This window comes from Thunnus albacares, chromosome 21 (assembly GCF_914725855.1).
Source record: "Thunnus albacares chromosome 21, fThuAlb1.1, whole genome shotgun sequence".
NCBI lineage: Eukaryota > Metazoa > Chordata > Actinopteri > Scombriformes > Scombridae > Thunnus > Thunnus albacares.
In genome coordinates this window covers 18,777,543-18,792,405 of record NC_058126.1, presented here as the reverse complement: position 1 = coordinate 18,792,405, position 14,863 = coordinate 18,777,543, and the positions used below count along the sequence as shown (strand labels likewise).

Here is a 14,863-nt window from a genome sequence, read left to right as displayed (position 1 = left end):
TATCTTCATTTAATGCTTTCCATCATGAGGTTTTGCCTACTTTATCTCTTACTTACCAACATACATAGTAACACCTTAATATATAAGATAGCATATACTGTATATATCCTCGGATGGAGCCAGACTCACATGAAACATTACACATACACAAGACATGAGACGCATATGCATTCATATATCCAAGTATTATCACAATCATTCATCTCATATGTAACACACATGCATCTCATCCTGACCCCAAACCTTTTGCAAACATAACACACACACACACACACACACACACACACACACACACACACACACCTTGTTAGTTCTCTGTCCTGTGTTCCCCCTTCCCTTCACAGCCATGCCACAAGTTCTTTTTTTACATTATTGTTTTAGCCTATTTATTGTTGATTTAAGTATGGCACATGATAAAAAAAACACTAAAAGTTAATATAAGTATGTACATATTTTCTTAGTGCTCCTGCTCTGATCAACCCGAATCACAATAAGAACTAATTCTAATAACTTAATGTATGTATTACTATATAAATGGTAGTTTGTTTTTTTTTACTGAAATAGTGTTTAGATTCACTAGATTGGTGATATAAACTGTTTATTAAACTATTTTTTAAATTATATTTCTCTAGTCAAGAAAAGCAGAACGATGAATGAAAGTAGAACTAAACATTCCATTGTTTGGCATACTGTAACTTCATGGGCAGAAAGTGTAATATGTTTATGACCTACTGTTGGATGTTCTTATTTAGTTTTAGGTTTGCACATTTCTCTTGTTTGTGCATTTTATTTCTGCTCCAGTTATAGTCACATTTCAGTAACTTTAACAAATGTTTTTGTCACTTAGGAGTTTTTTAAGACACCTTGAAAAGTTATCTTTATGTCCAAACCAGCTGCCTGTTGCCATTTTAATGTGTCTGTCATTTTAGTTAATTTAGTTCGGAAAGGTGGAGTTGAAGGAAAGAAGTTTAGAAAGAACAATAGCAAATTCACATGGGAATACTACTTCAGTATGGCTGTTGTGTGACTTTTAAAAACCCCAAAATGTTTTTATGAATAAGACAATTAGATGTTTTTATCATGTTTTTAAACGTGAGAATCGTTTCTGTCATTCGATACCATGTCAATGACTGAAAGAATGGAACAAAAGACAGAACCAGTCTTGATAAAACTAATGGTAAAACAGGAAATACACTGAATGAGTGAGACATCTGTTTTTTCTCTCTGCTCTCTGTTACAGAAAGCCTGCATGCGGTGCTCTGCCGCATGGTGGAGCCATAAATCATAGACCACACAGGACTCAAACACTGTGCCTCCATGGTCCAGGCTGACAGGGACTCGTTTTCTCATGGATATGGAAGGATTAACATGTTATTAGTATACATGAGAAAAGAATGGGAAAAAATCACTCGGCCATTCAGTTTCAGTCGTATTTGTCACTCTGCTGCCACCCTGCAGATAAATCAAACAGTATTTTAGATGGTCTGCCATTGTCTCTGGAAGCAAGACATCAAAGATCTGTTTAATTTACTCCAGTCATCATGAGGCATAAGGCTTGCCAGCACTGTTACTACAGAGTGCCACTCCTAATTATGTACCACAGATATTTTGAGTTACTCTTTCTCCCAGTACACCAGACATTTACATATTGTTTCTAGGTGAAATATAGTGAAATGCCAGATTAAACTGACCTAGAATGTACAGTAACAGCATCCTATTTCATCTTTGGAGCATTTACACAATTTACAATTTTCATTTAAGATTAACTAGTCTTGTTCTTGAATATTGTTTAAATCAGGGAAGGAACATAACACTCCAATGCTCATATTATGCCTATCTCATCCGGTATTGAGTTCAAAGTACAGACAACCATTCATTTTTATCTCTGTGGTAATCAGGGTTTGACATTAGCATCAGTGGCGTCAAACACAGTTACTCACAGACTATCTACACACAGTTCACATTCACTCTCTCTCTCTCTCTCTCTCTCTCTCTCTCTCTCTCACACACACACACACACACACACATGCAGACACACAAACCACAGCTAGCAAGAGGAAAAATTAGGAATAGCCTATATAATTCTGTCATTTTGAATCATTTGAATTTGTTCCATACTGCAGATTTCTTCTACTTTGTATTATTTATTTTGAATTGACAAAGTTTTTCTCTTGCTAGGTTTTTTTCAGTTTAGTTTTTATCTTTTCAGTTAATCTTCTACACCCCTGCACTACTTTTATTATATGCAATGATATATGCAGATTTGTCTTAATCAGCTGCATGTTTTCATAGAAAAAGAGCTTTACACACAGTCTTATCAGAGCGGAATATTTGATCACTGTAGTGTTATAAATTTTATGTGGCCTTGATTTGGGTGTTTACAGTGATCATTTACATGTAATCTTGTAAATCTAGTTCTTCAAATAAATTGTAGCACACCATAGTCAACCTTAATCGAACAAATCATAATTTCCAAACAACAAAACTGTGGCTAGTGATAAAATGCTGAGTGTTTAGTAACTTTAGAAACCCACTAGCCACAATAGCTGGTGAGCAAAAAAGTCAATGTCAAGCGCTGGTGGTAATGACTGTTAATCTACACTTGATGGCACCAACACAGTTTGTTCACTGGTGTTACAGTAACCAGAAGTGGCTCCACATAGGCAGCACAGACATTTCTGTAAATGTGAATGTTGCACACCCTAGAACGCTTTTTTCTTAAGTCAAAGAGGATCGTAAAGTGGTAACACTGACATTAAATCTAAGAAAAAAAAACACCCTCTTCATCTGATAATATTATTGTCTTCTGTCATTACAGTGTGTGTGTGCCACCCACAGAGCACAATGATGGCGGCCACTTCCCCTTTAAACACCAAGATAACATTGATACATTACAGATAATGAACATTTGTGGGGATTTGTGGGGATTTCTACTGCTATCAGAGCAGTGGATCCTTTAAAATCCTGTATAAAACAAAAAAAAAGATAGACATAAAGATAAGAAAAGTGCTCTTTTATTGAGGAATCAAACTCCTCCATGTCATGAAAAGCACCTTACAGTACGACAGACTGTCCACCACCACAGAATTCTTACATATTGATTATCTTGGCACCATCAATGGAAAGTTTTTTGAAGGAAAATTGGGAACCTGAAGCTAAAGAAACCCAGTTGTCTGTCCGCAGAGTTGTACTGAGCTGCCCCTAGTTGTGAACACACATATGAATGTGTGCGGAAGTGCTGAAACAGGGGTAAAAAGTTTACATTTCCCATATTTGGACTCGATCTTGTGCAGCGTGTATGTTCAGTTTGGTCCCTGCTCTACTTGTCTTGATGGATGCTCGACTACTACCATAGAAAATAAACATATCTTTAATTGACAGCAGCAATAAGATTGGAGCTGCTTCACTGGGGTTGTGGTGGGGCTCATATGGTCTGCTTGCTGTTGAGTAACTTGCTAGAGATTAGGTGAAATACAGTCTTTCTTCACTCTGTGGAGATGTTGCAGTCCTGGGACCACAGATTGCCCCACACAACGCTGTGGGACATTTCAACAGACACGGTCACACAAGAAGTCATTATGTGCTGCTCAGTACATGACACTGTATCACACTTTCACTCTCCTTTGTAAATTAGCAGTTCATTACACAAGTGAAACAAAAAACATATATAAAGTCAATGTTTTTAGGTTATCTATTTATCACGAGGATGCAGTTTGTAAAAATGTTGACATTTTGTCATCCACAGATTTCCATTATTCACTGTCTTACAATAAAAGGCACTTTAAACTGTTACATTTTCTGATGCTTTTACCTCATTTTGCAACAAAACCTCTGAATTTACACATAATTAGCTGTTATTCATCTCATGTTTGCAGCCTGTATTATCTACTGGAGATGGTGATTATCTTTGCAGAATTGCACTTATTAATAGCTGGATTTTATTTGTTTTCATTCCTGTTGGATCAGTTAAACTGCTGAATTCATCAAATGCAGATATATTCAAGGTGCATGCTCTAATTAAAATAGTGTTGTTCATGTTTTCAGATCGGTTTAGTGATTGCAAATTAACATTTTACACCTCAGACAAGTGGTTTTGTTATAACATAGTGAACAGTAGAGAGGAAGTGTGGGGAGAGAGATGGGGATGACATGCAACAAAAATCCTTGGCTTGGCTGTAACTGGGGTCACTGCAATTACACGGTCAATGTCCAAGGACACAATGTGTAGATGTAATTTTAAACTGCAACTGATAGTAATGACAAAATATTTTTACTATGTAAGAAGTTGTAATATTCATTCAAAAGAGAAGTAAACATTTGAATCCATGTTGCTTCATTTGTTCTTAGTTCCCATACCAGCAATAAAACAAATGTCTTGGAAAGACCTTTTTTATTGATTGACTTGTGATATTTAAAACGTGAGGGTCAAAGAGGAAATTAGACATGGAAGATGTGTGCTTTTTGTTATTTTTAAAACCATATTAAGAGTGATAATGCTAACATGCCTTGACCCTGTGAACCAAACTCAAAGGACGTCTTTCAGTTATTCACCGAAAACACCCCAAATATATAAAATGATGCAACAATTGTTTTGGGCAAAGATCTATATAAAAAATGTGTCTGGCTGGCTACCCCCACCCCCTCCTCTCTGTCCCCTATCTCTGTGTCCCTTCACTACCATCACAGCCACAGGAAGGCCCTGGCAGCCCGAAACACTGATAGTATCTCTGCGCTCTTCATCTCCGTCCTCCACTGTGTTGAAATCTTGCCCATCCCACAAAGGGAAACCGCTGGTGAACAACGGTCCATGGCATGACGTCCGTTTCTGTGGGTAGACAACTTATGGTAAATAATGTGGCAGGTGCACGCCATGTTCCCTGATGAAGGATGCAGTGCAGCATTGATACTGGGGTTATATCACACCATTTTCTATGAAAAAGACGTGTTCTTTAAGAGCACAGTGTGCTGTAATGAAAGCTGGATGGTGTCGCATGTGTAGAGGCTATTTGAGGAAGCAGTGAAGCTGCTTTAATAACCAAAGGCATATTTAAATATTCTGTGTTTATATTATAATGTAAAATTAGAATCAGTTGCCAGAGTTTGTATATATAGGGAATTGGTAGATATAAGAGACCATTGTTTCATACAATATAGGCACAAGCAATTTTTTTATTTAAGAAAATAATTGACAAAGTATCACTTCAACAGTGTATGACTATAAATTTATATAAAACACATTGACAACGTCAAAGATTATATCGTTACATATGTAAAAATGTGTCAAAATCTTTTCAAGTAATCCCATACAGATAAGAGTATACAGAGAGAGACACTTAGATTTTATTGAATCCTCTACAAACCACAGGTTGTTGTGTAACACTGTTGGGCAACAACACTTACAATCATCTCTGACAATGACTGGAGTATCAGGTCGATGATTATATAGTCTATGTATAGTACATATGTGAAGATGCTGCCTTCAAAAACCATAATTAAGTTCATTTGGAATTTTCTAAATTGAAGTATATGTAGCATTTGAACTTCAGGACTTTTGTTTCTGGGCTTATTTGTCCAATATTTTGGATTTTTAGATCTACATTGCATCAAATTCTCCTTAAAATCCTTTGTCCATCTAACACAGCTGTTTTACAAGTCTTGCAGGTTTATTTGTTTACAGATTTGGCCTCTTGTCTAAGATTTCTGTGTGCTCTCAGGTCTCTATGCTCACAGTTTTGAATATATAATGGTTCAAGAGCATCTACATTCAAATCCACCACAAGTTTTCCTACACTGACTTCAAGGTCTTTTATAAAGAGGCTCAAGCGCTTACTTCATTTATTCAAAGCTCCATTATGCAGGGCCGCAGCCACAGTTTCAGAAACACCGAGGTCATGAGTAAGTCCCCCCTCACCCAGAAAAATACCAAAAATAAAGTTTCAGACTTTAAAAAATTTTGATTTCATTTTCTTACATTTTATTTACTCAGTTAACTGTTTGTCTGATCATTTTATTTCTCAACATAAAGATCTCAACAGTGCTGTAAAACCAGGAATTTAATTGACATTCTCTGAACTCTGACATTAGCTTTGCGATCATAACCAATCTGACCTGATCTGTCAAACTTCTGCTTTCTCCACATGTTGAAACGATGTGCATGAGGCCGTAGTGAGAGTGAGACTCTGTGTATAAAGAGTTCAACCTTTAGAAAACAAATACAAAAGAGTTATGGTACAAGGAATGAATTAAACTCTCTTTATATGCTCCAAAGTAAAAAATAAGCATGTCCAGCTAACTAGTTTACCAACATTAGTAAGCTAGCATTGTTTCCAAAGGCAAGGGTACATTATTTGGTGGGGAAATGTTCAGGACTGAAACATGAGGGTTATTTTTAAACAAGTTCACTGGAAACATTGAAACGTCAGCCGGAGACTGTTTTCACCCAGCTTGTGGGATGTCATCATTAGGCTGATAAAATACACAGTCATTGGCTAGAATTTTTTTTTTTCCGTGTAAAGTTGAATTGTTTCAAAACTTACTGCAAAATACAAATGTTAAATCTGTCACAGTAATCAATACCAGAATAGCAAACCTGACAGGCATAGAAACAGTAACTAATGGGGGAGGGCCTCAGCTAGTGGAAATTTGTTAGATATAATCTTCCCCCTGGTTGTACAACAAATACAGAGGACAAGACCTCAGTGCTCTCAGTGGTAGCTATGGCCCTGCTAGTGTGTTATGCTTTCCTTTTTTTTTTTTACAATTTTACAAGATGAAACTATAATTAACCTGCATATACTACCTGTCATTACATCTTAACAGAATGATTCTCAAATCTACTTCTATAAGTGACGTATTAGTATCTCTATGAAGATCTCAGTCATCCAGGTCATGGTTTATCCAGAAGGGCTGAGAAGAGCTTGAAAAAGCCTTCTGGATGAAACATCTGCTAGAATCTAAATAAAGTCCAGCTGCCCTTGACTTAGCCTTTCTGGATTTCTATAAGTAACTTTTTTATTTCCTAAATTATCACAAATGTTTGCCTTGTTGGTGACTATTTGAGAAATCAACCAGGAGGCTTTTGGGTTTGAGTCTTGGGGGTCTGACTAGACATATTAAAGATGAATCTGATGCCTGCACTTCATTTGATGTGAATACCAGGTAAACATGTGCTTCTTGGCTGTGTTCAGAGAGCAGACTCTCCTGCTGCTCCGTCCTCGTTTCCCTGCTGGTGCCGCTGCGACAGGATGTGTTTTAGAGTGTCCAGCTCCTGTGTCAGCTGCCCTATCCGTATCTGCAGCTTCTGGTTTTCCTCCTGCAGCTGCATGGCCCTCTGCTGGGTCAGCAGGATCCTTCTACGGGCCTTATCCCGGCTCTTTCTCACTGCAATGTTGTTCCTCTCGCGTCGCATGCGGTACTCCACACTGTCCTTGCTGATGCTCCTCTTGGTCACTGGGGCCCGCAGGGTCGGCAGCAGGAAGGGAGAGAAGTCCTGCAGGTCAGAATATCGTATATGTTTAAGTTAGGGGGAAGCAGGATGACATTTTACTTTAATTATCACACTCAGAAAATGTGTAAGAATGACTTTTTTTTATCTATTATCCTCTCTCTCACCTGCTGAGTGTTGGTGTGGCTCTGGTGGTGGTTTGTGCTCCCCGAGCTCGAGGTGTTGCTGAGACAGGACGATGTGTACGGCAGGTACGGCATCCCCATCATCTGCTCGGCCACTCTGTCCTCACCGCCCCCCCTCACCAGTCCCTGAGACTGGCTGTACGAGATCATGTCCATTGGAGCCAGCTGATTGGTCGAACCAGCCAGGTTGGACGTGGAAGGGTTCAGGGTCTGGGTGTGGGTGTGGGACTGACCCGGGTATGAGCTCACCCACTCCTGGATGACAGAGGACACCCTGGAATCAGACATCTGCTGGGGTTCGGAAATAGAATAGGATTTAAGTTCAAATTGTTTTTTTAGAGACTTTTTTTTGTTGAGTCTAATCCCCTTTTTTCAAATTAACAACACAAACAGAATCCAATGTACAGCATACAAATAAAAGCACTCTGATAGTCACGTACAAGTAACATACAGGACAAAAAGAGACAAGAAAAAAAGGCAGAAGGAGGCATGAGAGTGATATTGATTAGGGCTTAAAGAAATGGCAGATAAGTGGTTTCCATTTTATACCACTTCACTACATGTTAGAGGCAAATATTGTATTTTTTTACTGCACTACATTTATCTGACACCTATAGTTAATAAATATATTTCACATTAATATTTTACATATGAAACATGAGATCTTATAAAATATGATGCACTGTTATAGATTAAACTACCCAACTATATATAAAGTAGTTATAGTTAGCTCCAACTCGACCAACTACAACAGTAAAGTGCTGCTTACATGTTAATGCACTGTTAATGATATTCAAATATAACATATCACTATTCAACACCCTGAAAGAGCTCATTCTGCTGTACACTGTATACTTACTAACTAACTACTACTACTAACCATAAATATAACTACTAATAACCATAAATGAAAATTACTTATTTGAGGCCAACAGTCTTTGTTACATTATGTGTCTATAAAACTGTGAGCCAGACTCTAGCTTGTGTTTTAAAAAATTAAATCAATCTGCACTGTATCAAATAAAGTATAAATAACATGAAATAACCTCTGAATAACTCCACATTTCACATCAATTTTCTGTTCAAAAAGTAGAGAGTGTGGTGACTGGTTATATTAACTCTAAGAGATATTTTAAACCACCTATGGTTTCTTAATTTAAATGATAATGGTACAACTATGCTCATTTAATATTTGTATGAAATTTCCCAACAATATTAAATTCTGAACTGACTTACCATGACTTATCGCTCCACAAACTCTCAGAATATTCTTCAGTCCTCTGACAGTCTGCAAATGGTCTGAAAATGAACCAGACAGGTACTCCTGTGATTATCACATCATCACTTCCCCTCTCTCTCTGTCACATACGCACACACACACACGCACACACGGACAGACACACACACACGCACACACGCACAGACACACACGCACACACACGCACACATACACACACATTAATACACACACAACAGTATGAGCTATAATTATCTGAACAGTGTAACATTGTAACATTAAAAAAGTATGAACTCTAATTATGTGAACAGTGTAACATGGTAATATCATAACAGTATGAGCTCTAATTATCTGAACAGTGTAAAATTGTAACATTATAACATTATGAACTCTAATTATGTGAACAATGTTACATTGTAATATCATAACAGTGTGAGCTCTAATTATGTGAACAATATAACATTGTAACATTATAACAGTATGAACTCTATCTGATCAGTGGAACAACGGCAAACCAGGCGCTGCGTCGACACTGTCCCTCCTCGGTATCCGTAGTCACTGTAAAAATCAAAATGGCTTCTACTATTGACAACGTGAGTTGAGCTTAGCTTGCTGCTATTCAATAAAGCATTTATATTATCTTTCCGTGATTTCTGTTTTAATTATAGACCATTCAGACGACTGAACATGTATACGCAGACTTTGTTTGACACGTGAGCTTGACTAGAGTGAGCGATAATAGTTGTTTCATTTGTAAAAACTTCAGCTAACCAGCTAGCTGCCGGCTAACACACTTCTTTCTTGTATGTCATTTAACTGTCTTACAGGATTTGATTCAAAATGATTTGCCCAAAGCTGTAGAGCTGCTGAATACTCTCACAGAGCAGGTACAGTATTTATTGAAATCGTGGTAAAGTAACAGTCCTGAATGTAATGGATTTTGTTTAAACTATGCAAACAAATTCGTAAAAATGTGTTTCTCATGTCCTGACACCTAAGACTAATTAGAGCTGAAACTATTGTAGTCACATTGTTGAAGTAATCCCATATAGCTACTATTTAAACTGATCTCAAACCACGACGCTGAAGTTAGTTTGTGATAAGGAGTTAAAGGGAAAGTTAAGGGAATATAAATAATGATATCTAGTGTTCAACATCGTGGCAAAAGCCTTAACACAGCTTTAACCAAGTTTCAGATTTATGAAACCTTTCTTTTGTTTATTAAAAACTGAAAAAAAGGGCGATTTCACAGTTTTTCCCCCCCCCATCCAAACCACATTAGACTAGGTCCAAAAAAACACTATACTTAGACTTGTCAAATCTGGACTAGATTATTATTATTATTAAGATTTGACAAGTCTAAGTATAGTGGGGTTTGATCTGGACCTGGTCTGCTGTGGTCTGGATGGAGAAAAAGCCATTTTTTTTGTTTTCATATGCAAAATAAAGGTATCATAAATCTGAAAGTGGGTTTACACAGCATTAAGGCTTTTGCTACAATGTCTAACACTTTTTTAAGTGTAAGTGGTGCAAAAACATAGAATCAGCAGTAATAATTTATGTTTCCTTTAACTTTCCTCTCAGAATCGGAAGCTAACTTCAGCGTCGGTCACAAACAGCTTAGTGATTCTCTCATGACTGCAGAAAGCCTCTGTAGATGTGAGGTTGAAAAACTCTTCTTTTCTCTTTAGGTGGCTTCAGTCACAAGTCATGTCCGCAATTTGCTAACAAAAGTCAAAGATGGGGCATTTAAGACATCAAAGGTGAGTAAACGCTTCATCAGAACTGTAAAAGTCCAGACCAGATCTGTTTGTATTTTCTAAGGATTCTGCTTGAAACTCCATTTTAAAGTCAAAAGATAACTGCTGGCTTAAACTTGAACAAAATAAAAAGATTGAATACACTCCCAGCTGCTTGTCCAAGCAGATTTAAACACACTGTTAAATTGAAATTGTTTGCTATTACTATTTGACCAAGGTCTGGTTGAGATAGACTTGTAATCCAAATAAAGCTGAAACAATTACATGATAAACAAAATATAAATTGGCAATAGGTTTGATAACTGATGATATGTTTTAAGTCACTTGTTATTCATAAATACTGAATTTTTACTGATTCCAGCTTCTTAAATGTGAGGATTATCCACTCTTCTCTTTATTTGTATAAGATTGTTAACTGAATATCTGTGGGTTTTGGACTGTTGGTCGGACAAAACAAGCAATTTGGGCTCTGGGAAATTGTGATGAGCAATTATAATATTATTTATTATTTAGTTATATTCTATACAATCACTTAAAGGAATAATCAAGAGGTTAATTGATAAGGAAACTACCTGTTGCAGTTCTTTCAACCCTTCTGACTCTCTGTCCTCTCTGCCTGCAGGGTTTGTCTTTCTTGGACCTTCGGTATCACCTGCTGCTCTTTTACCTTCAAGACCTCACTCACTTGATCAGCATCAAGACAGAAGGAGGCAAAATAAAAGACAGTGAAGCCTTGAACAGAGTGGTCACAATCAGAACGGTGAGATGTTTGTACAAAAACACCACTAATAATAAACTTGTTTATTCTCATCTATCCACCCGGCATGATATTTAAATACCTTTTACCTTGCTTTTTTTTTTTTTTTTTTTTATAAAGGTCTTGGAGAAGATGCGACCCCTAGACCACAAACTGAAATATCAGATTGATAAACTGGTGCGCACAGCTGTCACTGGCAGTTTAGGTAAGACTGATGTGGTGTCTGGCAATGATCTTACTTTTAATCTCGGTTTAGCTTCCATGAAAGATTTGATTTATGACACATGACAAATATCAGACTTGTAGAGAAATTTCCTTCCTTCCATGTTTCTCAGGCTTCAGTGTATGAAAACGTCTTTTTCTTTTGTTGATTTTAGCTGAAAACGACCCGCTGCAGCTGCGTCCTAACCCTGAGAACCTCATCAGCAAAGTAAGGCCGACAAATCGTCATAAATTAAAACTGTAATCTAGATACTGCAGAGACTTTTTTGTTGCACTGTGAGTTTTTTTTCTTACTTGCTTCATAATTCAAACAGCTGAATGAATCTGAGGAGTCTGAAGGTGAAGCTGAGAACAAGGCGGCCTCAGAGAAGAGAGCAGCCCACTCTAGTGGCAGGAAATATGTACCGCCCAAGATTGCTGCAGTGCATTATGGTAATGTCATTTGTATTTTTTAAGAGATTTTGTTTTTCTCCTTGTCATGAAAATACTATTCAAGTCTTCCTTTTATTGATTGAATTGAAAAATTATTGAAATTGAAAATTTTGTGGAAATTTATCAGATTGTACAGAATGTAGAAAGCAGCACATTTCTCCTTTAGTTTAATTTTAGATGTTTACGTGTATAAAAATAGACTTTTTTTTTAACTTATCCAAAAGTAGAATTTATAAAACCTGTATAAATAGTTATCCCATTCCTTTTCCTCTAGATGGCGACATGACAGAAGCAGACAAGAAGAAAGCTCTGGTGGAGCGTCAGCGGCGAGCAGCCCTGAGAAGTTCTGTGATCCAGGAGCTGCGGCAGCAGTACAGCGACGCCCCCGAGGAGATCAGGGACCGACAGGACTTCCAGACTGAGCGGGACAGCCGAGAGGAGCTACACAGGTTTTTATTCTCCTGCATGTTGTTAAGACACATTAGGAAGCATGTGTTGTGCAGAAATCTTGTTTTTGTTTTTTTCCCACAAGGACATGAAGTGAGGCGGTTTCACAGTAATCATGTTTACCCAAATAGAAATAATAAGTGATAGCACGTCATGTTTTCCAATAATTCAATAAACAATAATTCTCTTTTCCTCTTCACAGGAAAAATTATGAGGAGTCGATGATGGTGCGTCTCAACATGCCAAAGCGCCAGAAGAACTCCAAAAAGAGAGGCATGATGTCTATGTCCGGCCAGCTGAGCGGGATCACACACTTCAGCGACATCACGGCGCTGACGGGAGGCGAGGGCGGGCAGGTGAGCTCTTACAGTAACATCTGTATCTCATCTATCGGTGAAAATTCCAAAGTTTGGTCCGGACAGTTAAAAAAAAATATGTGTAAATCTCCCGTCATACGGGTTCAGACAGGAATTGATTGGGAGTTTTTAAGGTAGATGTCGAGGCTCTAATCGTTCAGTTTATCTGGAGGGCGTATTGGTTGGATTCCTAACTGAGTATGGGCTGAAAACAGCAGGACACACCAAATTATTTATATTGACTATTATGCAACTTTGGCTGCCACCAGCACACAATTAATGTTGGACAGAACACTGCTGTTGTGTGTTTTGAAGAGGTCTGGGTATCTTGGTGACTCAGTTGTCTGGTGCTGTTGGCAGCACTGTTGGCAACAGCTACACTGTGTGCCTACAGCCTGCTGTCATAAAAAGTACTAATGAGTGAGAGTAATGACTGGCCGGCAGTCTCATGCTGATAGTCTGTTCCACCGTTTGCAGATGTGGAAAATTCATTCAGTTAAATGTATTTAAGAAGACTTGGAAAAATCCATGTGTGCTATGTTTAGACTTTGCACTGGACAACATAAGACACCACTAAAGGATGTCGCTAACAGGCCCATCTCCAGTATGAATGGGACCATTGTGGCCTGTTTTTATTTCGATCACATTCTTAATGTGGCTGCTGGTTCTAACACTTTTATCTTTATTGGCGCAGGATGGGGACAACCCTCGCCCCAAGAAAAAGAAGAAACTCATGAAGAAGAAAACTAAAAGAAGAGGTGAGGACATTCAAATATACCAGACACTACAAATGGATTTCATGGCATTTCTACACATCATGCACTCTTTGATAAGTGACAAGTCAAATGTGACAATAAAAAAGACAAAATTATGGCCAATTAACTTCAAACTTTTAACTTCTTCGGTCTGCATTTAGTGCCTCCTCAGTAGGCTTGGCTCCAGGGCTGCAACTAACAACTATTTTCATAATCAGTTCATAGGCAGGTTATTTTCTCAAATCGTTTTTGTCTATAAAACATCAGAAAACAGTAAAAAAAAAAAAAATGTCTATCACAATATTCTAGAGATCTTCTTATTTTTTTGACATACAGTCCAAAACCCAAAAATATTCAACACACTATAATGTAAGAGACCAAGAAAAGCACATTCTTATATTTAAGAACCTGGAAACATCAATTATTTGGCATTTTAAAAAATGACGTACACTATTATAAAACGTTCCATTTTAATGATTTTAGGGGTTGAAATTTTGTCAGTTAACAGATAACCCATGGTTTATAAAAACTTCATTTATAAGTTAACAACCAATAAGACTATTACAACTTTTTTTTGTGATTTTCATAAATGCTTATTTACATGACCATCTCTCCACAACCGCACAGCACTAAGAGACAGGAAAGCAGCATTCAGTCATTGCTATTATCTGCATTTTACGCCTGTTTCATCTTAATGATCGTTTTCTTCTCTGCAGCTTTCAAGAAGCATAAATAGACCTGAAACATGGCGTCCGATGATGTTCAAAGACCAAATGATGACATGAAGAACAGCTATCATCACTTCAGTTTACAGGACTTTATTACCAACAAGTCAGTTGTACTACAGATATAAATTCTCTAAAATGTTCCCAGTTTTTGACTGTTTGTGGAATAAACATTTACTGTTACCTCTTCTATTTGTCATGTTTCAATAATGTGAGACTGCCTCACACACATTTACCAATTATGATTAAATAACTGAAATGCTGAGTAAATATTAAAATTCAGTTTTCCCTTTTATTCCCTCTGTCTAAACTACTCCTGCCACAAGAGCATGTGAACATTGAAATGAGGAGATAAAAGACATATTGAACAAATTCAATCCAGGCAGATGTTGCTTTAACATCTAATCATAACCTGGTGTGGCATACACGCCAGCCAACTGACCACAATGCAAATGTTTTGGTACAGTATGATGCAAATGTTAAAACCGCTTGTTCATGCATTCCTATTGAGGAATTCACAAGCCCACAATCACTACCTCCTGA

At 37.4% G+C, this 14,863-nt stretch overlaps 2 protein-coding genes across 2 annotated transcripts; one reads left to right on the top strand and one right to left on the bottom strand.

Annotated features, from left to right (window-relative positions):
• Positions 1-5,220: 5,220 nt before the first annotated feature.
• cebp1 (CCAAT/enhancer binding protein (C/EBP) 1) lies at positions 5,221-9,351 on the bottom strand. The gene is made up of 3 exons (XM_044338823.1): positions 8,866-9,351; positions 7,612-7,920; positions 5,221-7,489 (listed from the first exon to the last, which is right to left on the bottom strand). The coding sequence occupies exons 1-3, from the start codon at positions 8,866-8,868 to the stop codon at positions 7,184-7,186; spliced, it is 618 nt and encodes a 205-aa protein (XP_044194758.1). The 5' UTR covers positions 8,869-9,351; the 3' UTR covers positions 5,221-7,183.
• Positions 9,352-9,399: 48 nt separating this feature from the next.
• ngdn (neuroguidin, EIF4E binding protein) lies at positions 9,400-14,503 on the top strand. Its single transcript, XM_044338818.1, has 11 exons — positions 9,400-9,459; positions 9,694-9,753; positions 10,558-10,629; positions 11,249-11,386; positions 11,504-11,588; positions 11,761-11,813; positions 11,920-12,037; positions 12,312-12,486; positions 12,687-12,840; positions 13,535-13,598; positions 14,312-14,503. Exons 1-11 carry the CDS (start codon positions 9,439-9,441, stop codon positions 14,329-14,331), a joined length of 960 nt encoding a protein of 319 aa, XP_044194753.1. The 5' UTR covers positions 9,400-9,438; the 3' UTR covers positions 14,332-14,503.
• Positions 14,504-14,863: the final 360 nt, after the last annotated feature.